General features: G+C 35.9%; 1 protein-coding gene and 1 long non-coding RNA gene across 4 annotated transcripts; one reads left to right on the forward strand and one right to left on the reverse strand.

The window, feature by feature from the left end:
* The first annotated feature begins 654 nt into the window (after positions 1-654).
* On the forward strand, positions 655-4,817 carry LOC114288639 (mitogen-activated protein kinase homolog NTF3). Of its 2 annotated transcripts, none has more exons than XM_028232188.2 (3): positions 655-1,239; positions 2,110-2,557; positions 3,847-4,817. In XM_028232188.2, exons 2-3 carry the CDS (start codon positions 2,135-2,137, stop codon positions 4,537-4,539), a joined length of 1,116 nt encoding a protein of 371 aa, XP_028087989.2. In that variant the 5' UTR covers positions 655-1,239; positions 2,110-2,134; the 3' UTR covers positions 4,540-4,817. The 2 variants fall into 2 exon arrangements, with proteins under 2 accessions (XP_028087989.2, XP_028087988.2); XM_028232187.2 differs by having other exon boundaries at positions 673-1,239; positions 2,131-2,557.
* A 2,044-nt stretch (positions 4,818-6,861) lies between these two features.
* On the reverse strand, positions 6,862-10,597 carry LOC145823097 (uncharacterized). Of its 2 annotated transcripts, none has more exons than XR_014365239.1 (4): positions 9,791-10,597; positions 7,838-7,927; positions 7,632-7,740; positions 6,862-7,083 (listed from the first exon to the last, which is right to left on the reverse strand). It is a non-coding gene; the product is annotated as an uncharacterized LOC145823097 (long non-coding RNA). The 2 variants fall into 2 exon arrangements; XR_014365240.1 differs by having other exon boundaries at positions 7,838-7,969.
* Positions 10,598-17,567: the final 6,970 nt, after the last annotated feature.

A 17,567-nucleotide genomic window follows, 5' to 3' on the forward strand; every position in this document is an offset into this window, starting at 1 on the left:
AGGGGTATTTTGGTATTATGTCACCCATAGGATGTGAACATTCACGTTAGGAGTATTTTGGTAATTATGTCGCCCATAAGACTTACTAAAATATAAGAAAATAATGTGAACTAAATGGAACATAAGTAGATGAAAAGGGTATTTTGGTCTTCTTACCTCAAATAGGAACATTCACATTGATGGTGTGAACATTTACATTGACAGTGTGAACATTCACATTGACGATGTGAACATTCACATTAGGGGTATTTTGGTAATTATGTCACCCATAGGACTTATTGAAACATAAGAAAATAATATGGACTAAATGGAACATAAGTAGATGAAAAGGGTATTTTGGTTTTCTTACTTCAAATAGGAACATTCACATTGACGATGCGAGAGGTATTTTAGTAATTATGTCACCCATAGGACTTATTAAAATATAAGAAAATAATATGGACTAAATGGAACATAAGTAAATGAAAATGGTATTTTGGTCTTCTTACCTCAAATAGGACTTAATGGAATAATAAAAAAGAATATGGGTTGGATGGAATAATTTTTTTTTAAAAAAAATTTATCAAAAAGCTCTCATTATATTTTATAACTAAAATAACTTATTTTATGTTTTATAACTAAAATAACCACTTTACCCTTCCCAAATAATGCCAAAATCGACCATTTATATGCGGATGGATTCGTTAGGATTGTACGGTTTGTTCGGGTAATCTATGCCCAGCCCTACTTCACCCTTCACACCCACAATGATCCAACCGCTGCCCAGCTCTGTCCGAACGCGACGAGTTTACGAATCAACTGTTTCTGCCTCAGATCCCTAAGATCTCTCTCTGCCTTTCCCAATATATATTATATGTATATTATCACTACTAACTAAGAAATTCAATCGAAAGGATCGAACGATGGATTCTTCAGTGGAGCTGTTCTTGATCCGTGCAAATTAGCCACAACTAGGGTTTTCAGTGCAGAGATTTTGTTGAATTGCAGAGCATAAGTGGTTGATTGTCAAAATACGGAGAGATTCCAAGTAGACTTGCAGTGAATCCAGTTGCTGAAAAGCGAATTGGATTGGAATTTCAGTGAAAAAGTTTTTGGAAAGCCAAGTGGTACCTCAGAATATTGGAGATGCTTGACAAATAGCAATCGAAATCATCAGGGGCAACGAAGAGGTCGGTGTCAGACTTCATGTGAAAATAATCCAGGAGAAGGAAATTGTGGAAGATCACAACAACCATCAAAGTAGGTCTTATTTATAGGCTCTGCTTCTTTATTTATTTATTTTTTTTTAAAAAAAAATTTCCTGAAATATTTATGGAAATTTTCTTCCTTTCTTCATATTTGTCTGTGATAGTAACAATCTATTTCTTTAATTTTTTTGGGGGTTTTCCTATACAAGTAATTACTATTTAGTGAAATTTCAGTGCTTTTCCCGTAATTGTTCGATGAACTAGACCTTAATTCAATTAGTCGAGAGTAAGTAAAGGGCTTTTCCATGAATTGCTTCTAGTTGAGCAAAAGCACAAGAGAACTTTTGGAAATTGAGTGAGAATTGTCCATTTTCACGAATCTGTCTAATTTTGGAAAATTTGACCTTTGGTCCACCATCTAGTTGTTGAAAACGTGAATCTTGATTTTCTTGTGACTCTGAATCAAGCCATCTGTGTTATCCAACTATTGATTATTAATTTCCCAATCCATAGGAAGAACGATACATTACACAACCGTGGCACGTTCTAGAGAATAGCAGCCAGTGACAAGACACAATAGTAAGATAATCTGATTTTAGGGCATCAATTGGTTTTCTCGAAATGATTATATAGGTCCTGGAAATGATTCAACTTCCCTATCAATCGAGTTTGGGAAATTTCCCAACCAGGACATGGTAGCATCTAAAGTCGGGCCATTTTGGCAACAATGTGCACCACCCTATTACAACTTCATTGTTCTAGATAGTGGGTTTGTACTTCATGGTAGCATCCAAAGTCCGGCCATTTTGGCAACAATGTGCACCACCCCATTACAACTTCATTGTTCTAGATAGTGGGTTTGTACTTCATTGCTAGACTTGTTTTCAGTTTTATTTTTTTTTATCTTATTTTTTTTGTTTAGTTTCGTCATTTTTGTTTGTAGGAAAATGGCGACTCCAGTTGAGCCTCCGAATGGAATTAACTCTCCAGGGAAGCATTACTATTCCATGTGGCAAACTTTGTTTGAGATTGATACCAAGTATGTGCCAATCAAGCCTATTGGTCGAGGGGCCTATGGTATTGTGTGCTCTTCCATTAACAGGGAAACCAATGAGAAGGTTGCAATTAAGAAGATACATAATGCCTTTGAGAACTGTGTAGATGCGCTGAGAACATTGCGTGAACTGAAGCTCCTCCGGCATCTTAGACATGAAAATGTGATTGCTTTGAAAGATGTCATGATGCCTATCCATAGGAGAACTTTCAAGGATGTCTACCTGGTTTATGAACTTATGGATACAGATTTGCATCAGATTATTAAGTCCTCTCAAGCTCTTACCAATGACCATTGCCAATATTTCTTATTCCAGGTATATTAAACAGTTATTGATATTGAAATTATGAATAAACAGTTTTTCTTATTGATTTAGAATAAATTGTTTATGCATAGTTTACAATCTTTAATCTAGGAAGATTCTGTAGTATTGAAACTAGTGATGAAAGATTCTGTGAATGGTCAAACCTTTTTTGGCTTTGATTTGTGTAGAGATAGTGGTATATTAGGTTCATGAGATTGATAATGTGATCTCTGCTTTCTGATTCACATTGATAGTGACTGCCACAACGTGAAGTTGTCTCATATGACTGAACACCTGTGTTCTCATTCTTATCATCTTGTTCACAGCATTGCTTACGTGAAATGGGGAGTTACATAAGTCGTCAAGAGTAGAGTCTAGATGTCAAAACTTGAAAGTTTTAATGAGCTGGATATACAAGTGTCCTTTGTATGGTTTTGTTGTTTCAGTATAACACCTTTTATGCTTAAAAAGCACGTCCAAATAGTACATATTAATGTGTGTTTGGGAGGGAAAAGATTGGGTACACACCTAACCTTTGGCATTGTGCACAAAGTGGTGGCCCCGAGACTTGAACCCATAATCTCAAGATTATAGGCAAAGTTTTTACCATTAAACCAATGGTCGCCCCTCCCAAACACACATTAATGGGAAAAATATCGGTATCTATTATATAGAGTGAATACCAAAATTAGTTGGATTGACACTTTTGGAATTTACAACTTTGTGCTTTGTGTGGTATTGTGCTCGTTCAGTTTTACTTCAGACTCATTATTTAGGAAAAGGAATTTTGACCAATTAGAATAATCTAGACCTAAATAAATGCTCCATATAAGACCCAATAACAATATTTTACCTGCAATACGACCTACGGGCGATGTTTACAACCCGTGTCTTATAATTTTCAAAATTCTAGAAATGCCACTAACTAATAAAATCTAATAAAATCCATTAAATATGTTCAACAACATTCTAACTCATGAAGTGCATAAAAATAGAATAAAATTAATCATAAACAGGTGTATGAAACATCCAACTTTGTGCTCCAAGTTAAATTCCAATTTTGTTCCTCTTCTTTTTTGAATGCTTGGCATTATATCTTTATATTGTTGCTGGCATTCCATCAAGGAGCATTGGGACAAAACATGGAAGTGACTACCATTGGGAAATCAAATGGAAGTGAGCCCATTTTGTTCCTTTATAGTATTTGGGATGGTTGTGATTATTGTTAGGTTTATGAGACATGATAAATTCAGTCCCTTATCTCTTTTGCTTGTAAAACTAATCTAGATTTCCCTGAACAGTTGCTTCGAGGACTGAAGTATCTCCATTCAGCAAACATTCTTCATCGTGACTTGAAGCCGGGGAACCTTCTCATCAATGCAAACTGTGACCTAAAAATATGTGATTTTGGGCTTGCACGCACCAGCAGTGGCAGGGGCCAGTTCATGACCGAGTATGTGGTTACTCGCTGGTACAGGGCACCAGAGCTCCTCCTCTGTTGTGACAACTATGGGACCTCAATTGATGTGTGGTCTGTTGGATGCATCTTTGCTGAACTTCTGGGACGGAAGCCCATCTTTCCTGGAACAGAGTGTCTCAACCAACTCAAGCTGATTATTAACATCCTTGGTAGCCAGAGGGAGGATGATCTTGAATTCATTGATAACCCGAAAGCAAGGAAGTTTATTAAATCACTACCTTATTCTCCCGGGACACCTTTTTCTCGGCTTTATCCAAATGCCCATCCTTTGGCAATTGATCTCCTACAGAAGATGCTCGTCTTTGACCCATCAAAGAGGATTAGTGTTACTGAAGCACTCCAACACCCTTACATGTCTTCACTATATGATTCGAACTGTGACCCTCCAGCACAGGTCCCGATTGATCTGGACATAGATGAGGACTTGGGGGAAGAAATGATAAGGGAGATGATGTGGAAGGAAATGCTTCACTACCATCCTGAAGCTGCCACAGCCAATGTGGATGTGAGCTAGTAGTGTGACCTTCACTTTCTCAGTTTAATAGTTTATTAGATCTTTATGCATTTTTGTAGTTCCTTTTTCGATTTTACGTTATTTTCCTCGCTTTTTAATAATCTTGATGAATTATGCATTAGCAGTTCGTGCTGTTTAATGTTTATGCATAATATTACTAAGAACTTGTTTATGACCTCGAGCTCTTTGTATATATGTGTGTTGTTGTATTTCTGGAACTCTTCTGTTGTACATTAAGTTATATTATATGATGATACTATTATGATCATTTGTACGAAGATTTCATTTCTTCTGTTTTTGCATATATCTGCAAGAGGCACACATGCACACGTGCTTATTAGAATTCCATTCATGCATGTAGATACATTTATAATACATGTATATATGTAATTTGTTTTGTTACAAAAATTGCATCAATACAAGCCCATATATGTGGACTTCTGGCCTGGGCAATTTTTAGGATGTGTTTGATGCCAAATGCAAATGAATATATTCCATTCTGTTTTAATGATTGTTCCATTATTCATTACATGGATGATAACATTTATCTTTTTCGAATTATTTTTGTAACTTGTTAGTTTTGACAATTTATAGAGGTTGAGAGAGAAATTTCATCAATATACCTCTGGCTGGAAATGATGTTTTTACGATTAACTAATCTAGCAAACAATTCAGAAAAACAAATTTGAAAAAGTTGTTTGAGTTCTGTTGAAAGTTAAAAAAGTTAGAAGAAGTAATTTGGTCACACACCCTAATTGAGTAAACGGAATATTCGCAGATTATATAAGAGTGCCTTGGCTCATATTTTGGTTAGCTCCCTCATAGAAATCTTTCCAAACTTTGTCCAGCCATCACCAAAATAAGTTGATTTATTGGTTCGTTCTTGAAGGACAGGGTTCTTGCTTTGATATTGATTTAGGTTGATCTTGGGGTACTTGTTTTGGTTTCAATTTTCTAGATTTAATTTTTTGAAAATTGGGTTTTCTTTTTTTGTGTGTGTTTTTTTATTTTTATTTTTTGTTTTTAGTGAATATTTTTTTAAAATTTTAAGCATTTTTTTTAATAACTTTTTTAGATGCATCTTAGTTAAATGTATTTAAAAAGCAAAATATTTGTAAAAAATCAATAAATACACAAGAATACGAAAATGTACTAAATTTTAATATTTTGTTTTGTATTTTTGATATTTAGTATTTTAAAGAATTTTTTTTTCATAAATATTATACTTTTTAAGTGTATTTATGTTATGTATATTTAAATTTTTTTTTTAAATATTAAAAAAATACAGAAAATAAAAAATTTCATTTTTTTAAAAAGTGAAACCAAACAATGCGGAGGGATAGAAGAGAGAAATATGAAAGGCATACCTAGAGACCATAGTTCACACCGGTTCTGACCCTGCCCTGATGATGACCATAGATCGTAAGAGAAGTCACTAACCGGTGCTCTTCATATTCTGGGCCAGTATGCATACGAGCTTCGTTTTCTTTTTGTTAACTGGACTGGATGGCAACAAACCCTTGTGAATGAGCCAGGCCTACGTATATGAAGAAAGAAAACTGTGGTCCTCGTACTCGAGGTAGTTCTCCCATTCTAATGACCCTTTTAACAGTAATTTGAAGTTGATCAATTTTGGTATTCTATATGATGTGTTATTATTACATTACAAAAAATCTGACTTTTTGTGACGGTAGAATGCCGTCGCAAATACTCCAAATGTCGTCTTAAAAGGTTTTTTGCGACGGCGGATGATTTTTAGCGACGGCAAGTGGGGGGTCGCAACAAAGGGCGTTGCTAAAAGGTTTTAGCGACGGCACAATACTGTCGCCTTTTTTTTGCGACGGCAAAGTTGCCTTTTTGCGATGGAATTCTACCGTCGCCATTATTATGTAAAAATTTGGAATTTTTTGAGACGGCATTGTGTTACCGTTGCTAAAAGTGTTATTTGCGACGGCAAAAATACCATCGCAAAAGTGTTTTATTGTGACGGGTAACTTGCCGTCGCTAAAAGTTTATTTGAGACAGCACGACGACGCCGTCTCTAAAAGGTTATTTGCGACGGAAAATAATACCGTCGCGAAATGTTTTTTTTCAACTTTTGCAAATATCTTTTGCGATAACATTGCTTATGTCGCAAAAACAATCTGGTTCTAATGTTTTTTGAGACGGTGTAGTGCCGTCTCAAAAAAAAAAAAAAAAAAACCTGCAATAAAATTATTAAAAATATGAAAATTACCTGCATTAAATGAAAAATAACTGAGAAATGAACCAAAAATTACATAATAATATAAAAATTTCAGTATAAAAATAACAATTCATCCATAATAAAAATATTCTTCCATTCATAACAACACATCAGCAAAATTATCCCACTACATAATGTTGCATAATACATATACAATGTTTAAATACATAATGTTGTTCACAATTCAAAATAACGTAAATCAAAAACAAAAGTTTTCGTCATGATTCTTCCGTGGGTAACAAAAACAAAAATTAATCGCAATCTTCACATGCCTGCATTCCACAAGAAGCAAACTGCTACTGGGGAAATATTTGAAAATAAAAAATAAAAATAATTAATGACAATATAATTATGTGTTAATATTTTAATTACAAAAAAACATAAAAAATTAACTACTATATAATTACAAAGATAATTAAGTAAATAATTTTGGCTAGATAGAAATTTGGCTCTAACTCCCAAACCGGGAACCCGATTCGAGCTCCGTTTTCTCCCACAAATCTTTCGTGCCTAAGCGGTCGTGTGTGCCAAGTTTCGTGCCAATCCGACCCCGTTTGGTGATTTTGGGGCGTCAACACCTCGAATTAAAGTTTCTTAAGGAACTAGTATGCCTAGAGTGAAATTCGGCTCTAACTCTCAAACCGGGAACCCGATTGGAGTCCCATCTTCTCCCACAAGTCTCTCGTGCCTAGGCAGTCATGTGTGCCAAGTTTCGTGCCAATCCGACGCCGTTTAACGATTTTGGAATTCTCATGGAGTCTTTAGAAGGTTTTTGTACTACATTTTTGTGGGTATTAAGTGATGTAATTTGGTTGGAAATTAAGAAAAGGTTCAATGTATAGTTTACCTCAAAGAAGGTGCAACAAAAGAAGATGCGACACTCTGAAGAATACTAACACCAATCAATCGAGTGAAGGCCACCTTATCTTGCTCTAAAACATACTTTACAGTTGTCCCTGAAAAAACCAACGCCTTTAAATCACAAAAGCTTCTCAATTTCCAAGAATATCATAAAGTTCAATTAATTTAGGAAAATAAAAAAGAAAAGAATACCATTTAAAGAGGCAATGCGATCTGATATCCAAGTTCTCAAAATCACAAGTACAGCAACTGCAAGGAGTTGTGCTCCCTACTTATCAAGCACTGTGGGTACATAAGAACGACCAGCAACCAAAGATCAAAACTCTGTGTAAGAATGCAGTTTTCATATGGCTCAGATATGTCAACATTTCAGATAAGTAATGGAAACAATGAAATATTTATAAATTCAAATAAAGAGCAATAAAGTGTCCCCCCCCTCTCTCTCTCTCTCCCTCTCTCTCTCTCTCCCTCTCTCTCTCATCAAAGAAGTGAAGTATATTAATAAGTGAAGATATACTGATTAAAATATTTTGTTGCATTGTTAGCTTTCGATTTCCCGAGCAGGCTACTCCCTTTTTATTATTTGGATAAATGAATATAGCCTTTTAATGTCCTCTATCTTTGATGATAAGTCAAACAAAAATTTTCAAAACTGTTATATTTCAACCAGTTTATAGCATGCTTAGATGGACACAACTTTTTTTTTGAGAAATACTTTGAATTTTGATTTTAATCCTTGTTTCTTTACAGTTCAATACAAAATGGAAATACTTCAGATGTTCCTATGGCAACAAAAAGGAACAAGAACACTTTGAGAAGAACGTAATGATAAGTGTCAAAAGATATATATATTTGGAATTGTTTAGTCACACATCAACAAGTTGGAGCTAGGCACTCACCTCTGAAGCTCAAAAAAACAAGATGATGACAAGCCAACCAAAGTGTGCTATAGGAACAACAAAGAAGGCAGAACATTGACTAAAACAACTTAGAAAAGAGATTCTAAGTACAGATTCTGTTTCTTCATTTTTGAGATACACTACTTGCCCTTGGGTATTTTTGAACAAGAAAATAGTTCATATGCTAAAAACTATTTTCAAGGAACTCAATATTTTATATGCAACAAAGAATGGGGGGAGGGGGGGGGGGAATGTATATAGAGTTAAATAGAGAAATTAGCATCTTTCAGATTTTTCTTGTGCCTACCATAGCAAGATGGCACAGATCGAGTACTAGGCAAACAATACAATACTTGGTTCATAATTTCCAGAAAACAACAAATTATTCTTATGTTAAGAAATCAAGTTGGAAAAGAATAAAATAAAATTACAAATAGCTGAACCCTGTTTGGTTTTTTCAAGTGCTATGATATGTTTTTAACTTTTCACTAGTTCAGCCTAGCATAAGAAACAATGGTAACTAAATTAACTAAATTGAAAAACAAAATCCTCCACTTAATTGAATAACAAACATTATTAGATTTAATTATATCAGAAAGGGAAAAAATGGAACACTCAAATTGATCAGCAATCAGTGGCTTATAATGACCAGTAACTAAAGGATCTTATACAAATTCTTAGTCATCCTCATACCAGCTAGCATCATTACCAACATCAGTTATATAAATCATCCCCATCCACCACTTTGTATGCATCATTGACCCTACAATTATGCTCGCAGTGCTTTATCAACTAATCTCAGGTTCCCAGGGCAGTCTAATGCCTTCTATTAATGACGTGAGACAACCATAAGATCTCATAAATTTGAAAATCACCAGTAAAATGTAGCATTCCTATGGGGACAACAGAGAGACATCCAGAGACAAACAAGCAACAGTTGTGACGTGTATTAAGCCAAGAAAGCATAGTGGAATCAATACTTTTGAGGTCGCAACTCTCGCATCACAAATCCAGAATTGACACCAACAAGCATCACCGCAAAACATTCGACTTTAAGCAGAATGCTTATGAACACAAGTACCTTGAACAGTTATGGAAGATGGGGATGAATGCAAGGTCTGGGGCTATTAAGTCATTGCATAAAGTCCAGACGAGAACTTTAAAAAATATTACAGCAGAGAGAGAGAGAGAGAGAGAGAGAGAGAGAGAGAGAGAGAGATTTGTTCTTGCAGCTAAAGGCACTCACCAGTATTTTAAACATGGCAGCTACTCTCAACGACAATAACCTTGGAGCAATTTGGAGTTGTGGAACTAGGGGCAATGGAACATCATGATTCACAGGGGGAGATGCTGCTATTAGCATCGAAATATATGATTGTGACTTTGAATTTGAGATTGAAGAATCCTAGATATAAGGTAACAACCAAAATTTGAAAATTCAAAGTTAGATCAAATAAAATAAAATAAAAAGAAAAGAAAAAAGCTATTCCATAATAAAAGAATGTATGATTTCTTAGCCCTTTCTGAGCCCTCACATAGATGTAAATAAACGCTGCATCAGTAGAAATTAGAATAAATTCAGACAAAGATCATCCTAAAATTGGTTAGTTCAAAAAGTAGGTAGTAACTAAATGCTTTTAACAATATACTGAGAATTACTTTGTTAAGAAGTTTTACCTCTTTGTACTTCAGGAAAGCTAATTTTGTCCACTGAACCATGCAAACAATAGTACAACAATAGTACAACACCAAAAAGAGGGAGGGGAAAACAAAGTAATGGAAGGAAACCATAAGAACATAAATAAAATTTTAAAAAAAAAAAAATTACGTTCATGTGGAATAGTTTTTCTCCAATCGCTGAAACTTGATATCCAAATCTCTGCGTTCTTTTGGTTAACCAATGAGCCGACAGCCCTTTAAGAGTTATATGAGCCAAATTAATCTGCAAAATTACATAAGGTCAATCCAATAAATTAGTCTGATACTAATAAGCCTACAGAAAGTCAAGATTTTGCATACACCCCTTTTATGTTATTGAAAGTTGAGGTTCCTTGCATTTTTTTTTATTATATATATATATATATATATATATATATAAAACAAGAAGGCACAAAAATAAACACAAAAGAGAGAACATAAAGAACACGGAACTTTTTGTCTACCTATTATGGTCTTCAAACATCTGCAACACCCCAATTCTTTTACACCATATATACATTGTTTAACTACATTTTTTAAAGGAACTTTGAGGCTAGAGATGCTGAGACTTACCCCAATGTAAGGGACAAACACCTCTTTGAAGCTTACCTTACAAAAGCGCAAACACATACAATAACCAGATTTTTAATTAAATGTAAAGATTCTCAACAGTTCGTTGTCAAATTTAGATTGACCTACATTAAATGACTGGAGGAACAAATTTGATTGAATTTAATGACACTTATATCTTAATATTTTTTTCTCTAATATCTTCTGTCACACCCCAAACCCGCCCCTAGCAATTTGGGCATGACCTATGCAGAAACGAACACTTAACCTGATATATAACATAGGGGCCTGAACGGAAGCATTGATATCATAAGATAATATATAAGAAAGTATGACATCAATTGAGCTACTATTACCATGCCAGGATCACATTGCAAAAAGGAGACACACATTTGAGAACTAGTTATAAGCATATACAGATCCAGCCCCAAGGTTGGGCGTATAACAAAACATTATGTACATTTTATCTTAAGTCAATAACTAGAATGCAAGCCATCGTCTAGCAAAACACCACAAAAATGTACGGCTTCAACCAAGTGCCTGGTTATGCTTAGGCTGACAAAAGTTTAACGGTGACAGGGCTTGGACCGACCCCCAGGTTGGTTACCTACAGAAACAGACATAACTTAGAGTGAGCCAGGCTCAGTGAACAATAGTACTTAAATGCTTCAATATTCAATTTAAATTGTAACACATTTAAAAGTGTAAGTAATGCAGAAATCATAAAGTTAGTCTGATTCTGTACAAATTTGCAGAATGACCTTGTCGGTTCACAACTTCACAGATTGGCCCTTGGCCTGATGGGTTCACACATTCACAAATTGGCCCTTGGCCTCATGGATTCGTAACTTCACAATTTGGCCCTCGGCCTCATGGATTCATAATTTCACAAGTTGGCCCTCGGCCTCATAGATTCGTATTTCACAAGTTGTCCCTCGGCCTTATAAATTCATATTTCACAAGTTCTTTTGATATTTCCATATTTTCACACTGTTTCTCAATTCCATAATTTCACACCGTTTCCCAAGTAGAATACATGTTAACATAAGTTCTTGCGAAGAACATAACGTCAATAACAATAATAATTAACGTGATTAAGGTACATCGATAGTACTATTACTCACTGTGTTGCTGCGGGGCACTAGTTCCTCTCGAAGTGTGTCCTGTACACATTCATAACTTGTAAGTTAGTTAATTCCTCTTTGTTGAATTAGTTCCTGATTCATTCCACTTCAAATGAATTTACAAACATTAGTAGGCACAAAATACAATTTCTAAAAATATCCAAGGGTCGAGCACGCAAAATGGAGCGAACCATGTTTTACAGCTTGGGCCGCACGTGCGGCTATGAGCCCCGCACGTGCGGCAATGATGCCCCGCACGTGCTTTTTTAGCAGTGTTCAAGCCCAAAATTGCACCAATTCCCGCACGTGCGGCCAGGACTCCCGCACGTGCGGCCAAGCTTCCCGCACGTGCGGCCATGACCCCCGTACGTGCAGCGATTCTGCATAATTTCTGTCCGAAATTCAATAAAAACCTCCATTGATACACTTATGGTGAGGCACAAGTAAGCAAATTTGGTGTACTATAATGGTTCAATAACACCATAACATGCATCAAGAATGTAATTAAGATCATCACTTCCAATTTCACATGCACAACCCATTCTTTCCATATATTTGATCTTAACTATCTACTTAGATATATAAATCATCATCTAGGTGTGTAAATAACTTCCACACAACAAGTAAACTCAAGAGAAAAGAACACTAACACAAACTTGGAATTTCCAATACAACCACAAACACAATTAGACAAGAAGATATATACACACTCTTGATCTCCATTATAACTTCAACTTGAATATTGTAGAGAATTCCTCAATAAATTGACAAGAAGCTTAGCAAAACAAAGAATGCATACCTTGAACTTCAAATCTCAATAGATCCTCTTAATTCACCCAATCTTCCACTCTTGCTAGGTTTCTCTCCTACCTTTCTACCTCTCCTCTTTCAATTCCATACAAAAGATACTTAGATTCTTTTTCCATCTTTTTGATCAAGAGGCATACATATATATATAATATAAAAGAAAAAGTTAAATAGGACAAAAATCAATCGTTTAATCATCCTAAATTGAAATTTCACAGCAATACTTATTATTACTTCAAAATTATGCTGATTTCAACTATAACATCAATTTCGGCTTATCAAGTCTCTGAGGCTCTCAATTTCTGATTTAGCATTCTAATTGTGACAGATACTTTCCTTACCAAAAGATACAGGTTCAATTCATCAAATACATGTGCTTAAACTTAATTTCTCATGAAGGTTCACATTAAGCATTTGAAAGCACAGAATAAGAGACTCAAAATGTATCAGAATCACATACAAGGGTCGGGTTATTACATCTTCCATCCGTTGTATTTAATATATTGACGTATACAAAAAGAAACATATATATGAAGATATGTAAACACAATTTCAGAAAACATCGTCCTCAACCACATTTTCAGATGCACCACCTAATGAATTTTATTTAATTCTCCCAAAATTTCACTCATTCCTATTATAGTAATGTCATTGAGAAAAACAATCTAACAATTTATAAATGCCATTTCTTTATCAAACACAAATTCAAAACTGAAAATTTCAACAATAACAACAACAAAAAAATGCTAAAAGAAATTCTCGCGTGAATCAAATAAGCAACAGTCCAACACTAGAACACACTTGAATGCATAAATTGCTCAAAATTTCAATCAACTTACAAATTCCTCGTGCGAAGCTACGAATGCGAAAACCGACCGGTTCTTGAAGCCATGACAACAGAGAGGAACTAGGCCGAGGCGGAGCTCCTTGGGACAAACGGTGCTAGCCGAGATAGAGATTTTGTGAGGTCGTCAGAGAGATTCAAAGGGGAGATACTTTGGGGGTGGTAGTGAGGGACACAACACCATTGAAGGTCTAAGAGTGAAGTTAGGGTTAGGAATTTTATGTGTGAAGAGGACTCGAGGGTAACACTCTAATGCCTGACTGGTGTATGTAAACATATATATATCTATCGCTGTCGTGGCTCGGCGCCGTCGTCTACTATGCTTACAGTCGCGCGCGCGCGAGAGAGAGAGAGAGAGAGAGAGAGAGAGAGAGAGAGAGAGAGAGAGAGAGAGAGAGAGAGAGAGATGAGGATATTTGGTAGAAAAGATTAGGGATTTTGGTTCTAAGAGATTGGGGATTTTTGGGTTTTTTGGGTGGGGGTGGAGGGGGGCTGGGCGGGAATGAGAAAAAAAATGAGGGGAAACCGAGCGGGATTGGGAACATTTTTTTTTTAGTTTCCATCACAAATGAATTTTTAGTTTCCTTTTTTTTTTTTTTTTTGCGACGGAGGTTGCCGTTGCCAAACAAATATATTTTTTGTTAAAATAATTTTTTTTTATAGTTAATGATTTTTTTTTGATTTTTGATTTTCTTTTAGTTACTAATGTTGAGAATTTATTTGTTTCATTTTTATTTTAATGAATAAAAAATTAGTGTTATTATTTTTTATTTGGTAGAAGTAGGAATAATACTTGAATAAAAAATGTTTTTCTGCGACCCATTTTTTTTTGTTACTAAAAATCATGAACTAATGTTTTTGTGGTAAATGATAGGGAGCGGTAGTAGTGGTGAAGGTGGTGGATAAGAGGTGATAGTGGTGGTGGTGGCGGCGGCGGCGGCGGCGGCGGTGGCAGCAAAGGAGATTAGTAGTAAAGTTATGGTAGTGGTAGAGAAGATAGAGTAGCGGTAGCGGAGGAAAGGTAATGGTAGTAGTGGTGGTGGTAGTGGAGTGGTGGCGATAGCAGTAGTAATGATAGTCGTAGAAGTGGAGTGGCAACAGTGGTAGTAGTGGTGGTGAGAGAGAGATGGGTAGTGAGAGAGAGATGAGTGAGAGACAGATAGAGAAGAGAGATAGAGAGACACAAATACAGAGTGATGAGCGAGAGAGAGAGAGATAATGTGCTCGATAAAAGTGCATTTTCTTGTAGTGGAGAGCTCGGTAAATAGAGAAGAGGGGAATGAAAGAGTGAGCAAGGCGAACACAATGGGAGAGAGAGACAGACAGACAGACAGACAAACACATAGAGAAAAAGAGAGAGAAGAGTGAGAGACAGACAGACAGGCACATAGAGAGAAAGAGAGAGAGAATAGTGATAAGTGAGAGAGAGAAAGAGATATAGAGAGAGACAGAGATAGAGAGTCAGACAGACAGAAAAAGAGAGAGAAACAAGAGATGAGCGAGAGATAGACAAAGAGAGAGAGAAAGAGAGCGAAAAGAGATGATTGAGAGAAAGACATAGAAAGAGAGAGAGAGAGAGAGAGAGAGAGCGAAGAGAAATGAACGAGAGGCAAAAAGAGAAAGAGAGAGAGACATAAACAGAGACAAAGACAGATAGACAGAGAATAGTAATGAGTGAGAGAGAGAAAAAAAAAAGAGAGAGAGAGAGTGAGAGATAGAAAAAGAGACAGAGAGAGAAGAGAGATGAACGAGAGAGACAGAGAGAAACATAGAGAGAAGAGAGATAGAGAGATGAGCGAGAGAGATAGAGAGAGATGAAAGAGACAGAGAGAAGAGAGATGTGCGAAAGAGACAGAGATGAGAGAAGAGATAGATGCGTGAGAGAGAGAGAGAGAAATAGATAGACAGACAGACAGAGAAGAGTGATGGGAGAGAGAGGGAAAAAGAAGAGAGAGTGGAAGATGAAAAAATGGGTGAAAAAATATAAACAAAGAGAGAGAGAGAGAGAGAGAGAGAAAGAGCGAAAAGAGATAAACGAGAGAGAGACATAGAAAGATGATCGAGAGAGCGAGAGAGATAAAAAGAAGAGAGAGAGAAGAGAAATGAGAGAGATAGAGAGAAGCGAGATATGCGAGAGACACAGAGAGAAAGAGAAAGAGAAAGAGAGAGACAGATAGACAGACAGAGAAGAGTGATGAGTGAGAGAGAGAAAGAGAAGAGAGACAAAGACACAGAGAGAAAGAGAGAAAGAGAGAGACAAACAGACAGAGAAGAGTGATGAGTGAGAGAGAGAAAGAGAAGAGAGACAAAGACACATAGAGAAAGAGAGAGAGACAGGCAGACAGACAGAGAAGAGTGATGAATGAGAGAGAGAAGGAGAAGAGAGACAGAGACATAGACAGAGATGAAAAAATGGGTGAAAAGAGAAATGTTCAAAAGAGTAAGACGATGTCGTTTTTTTTTGTGACAAAAAAATACCGTTGCATTTATTTAAACCATTTTGTGAGTATATATATATGAAGCCGTCTCAAAGCCACAATATATATATATATATATATATATATATTTTACTCTTTTTTTTTTGCAACGGTACCTATTACAGTTGCAAAAAACTCTTTTTTTTTTTTTTTGCGACTGCAGCTGGTACCGTCGCAAAAACTCTTTTTTTTTTTGTGACAGCAATCTCTGCCATCACAAATACTCTTTTTTTTTTTTGCGACAACAATTTCTGCCGTCGCAAATACTCTCCTTTTCGCGACAGCATTTTATGCCGTTGCAAATACTCACATTTTTTACGACGGCAAGTTGTGCCGTCGCAAAAAGTTTCATCTTTTAAGCCCCTTTTTTCTTGTAGTGTTAAAAGAAAATTAGTTTAAGGTCCCTCTCTCATTTTTAGTAATGGAAGAGATTTACAATATTGTTTTATGATATCTAAGGTCTCTCAACCTCACATTCATATATCACAGAGAAATTTGACTCTCTCAAATCAAACCTCATTTTCTCTCTCTACCTTCTCTATTTTATCTCTCTTTCTCTCTCTCTAAATCCAAACCTCACTTTACTCCTTTCAATGGTTGCCACCTCCGCCTCTACCTCCACCGCCTAATCAACCTTCATGATTGGACTCTCGTCTGGGATGTCGAACGATCGCCAGGTGGACCACCATCGAAACGACCACCAGTTGGAATAGGACTGGTTGCTCTCTTCAAGGTATTGGGAACGATCTCAGATGGCAAATTGAGATAAGTTCTGAGAAATTCAATGCCATTGTTGGTCAAATACCAGTAATAGTGCATCCAAGCGAAGGTTTCTCACACGTACTTGTTCGATTTGAAGCTCTGCATGAGCTTAATGACCTGTAGGTTGGGCACATCGATATCTGGGTGCTTCGCGAAGTTGTAATCTTTCTTTTCATAGAACACACCCTTTACATACACAAACAACAATCATATAAACACACACACACACACACACACACACACACAGAAAAGAGAGTAAAAAAGTGAAGACCTTGAAAGAGGTGTTTGGAGATCTCTCTACGATTCTTCTCTAGAATGATCTGAACAAAAACGAAAAAGAAAGATTTATACATATACATAGAGATGATGATGGTGATGATAATAGAGATCTTACCATTGTTGATGTAGAGAAGGAGACTGTGAAGAGAGTGATGAAGCTTGTTTGCTAAGGTGTGTTCCACGTTCCTTGGTCAAAATACAGAGAAAATTGTGAGTAAATCTGAATTTTTTCTAGATATAGAAATTTTGTGAATTTTCTCTGGATTTTTAGAGAATTTCTCTGGCCTTCCTAGAATTTCTCTGGAGAAAAATTCTTAGATCGAATTTTCTCTAGTTGTTTTGCATTTTATGATCTATTTCTCTCACTATACGTATATATGTAAATGAATATATTATACCTATGAAACTCTTTATGATGTCTTTTTTCTCATTTCTCGGTATTGAAACTTTTGGAATTGGAGC

The sequence above is a fragment of the Camellia sinensis genome, chromosome 3 (assembly GCF_055761805.1).
Source record: "Camellia sinensis isolate YWXY chromosome 3, ASM5576180v1, whole genome shotgun sequence".
Classification (NCBI taxonomy): domain Eukaryota; kingdom Viridiplantae; phylum Streptophyta; class Magnoliopsida; order Ericales; family Theaceae; genus Camellia; species Camellia sinensis.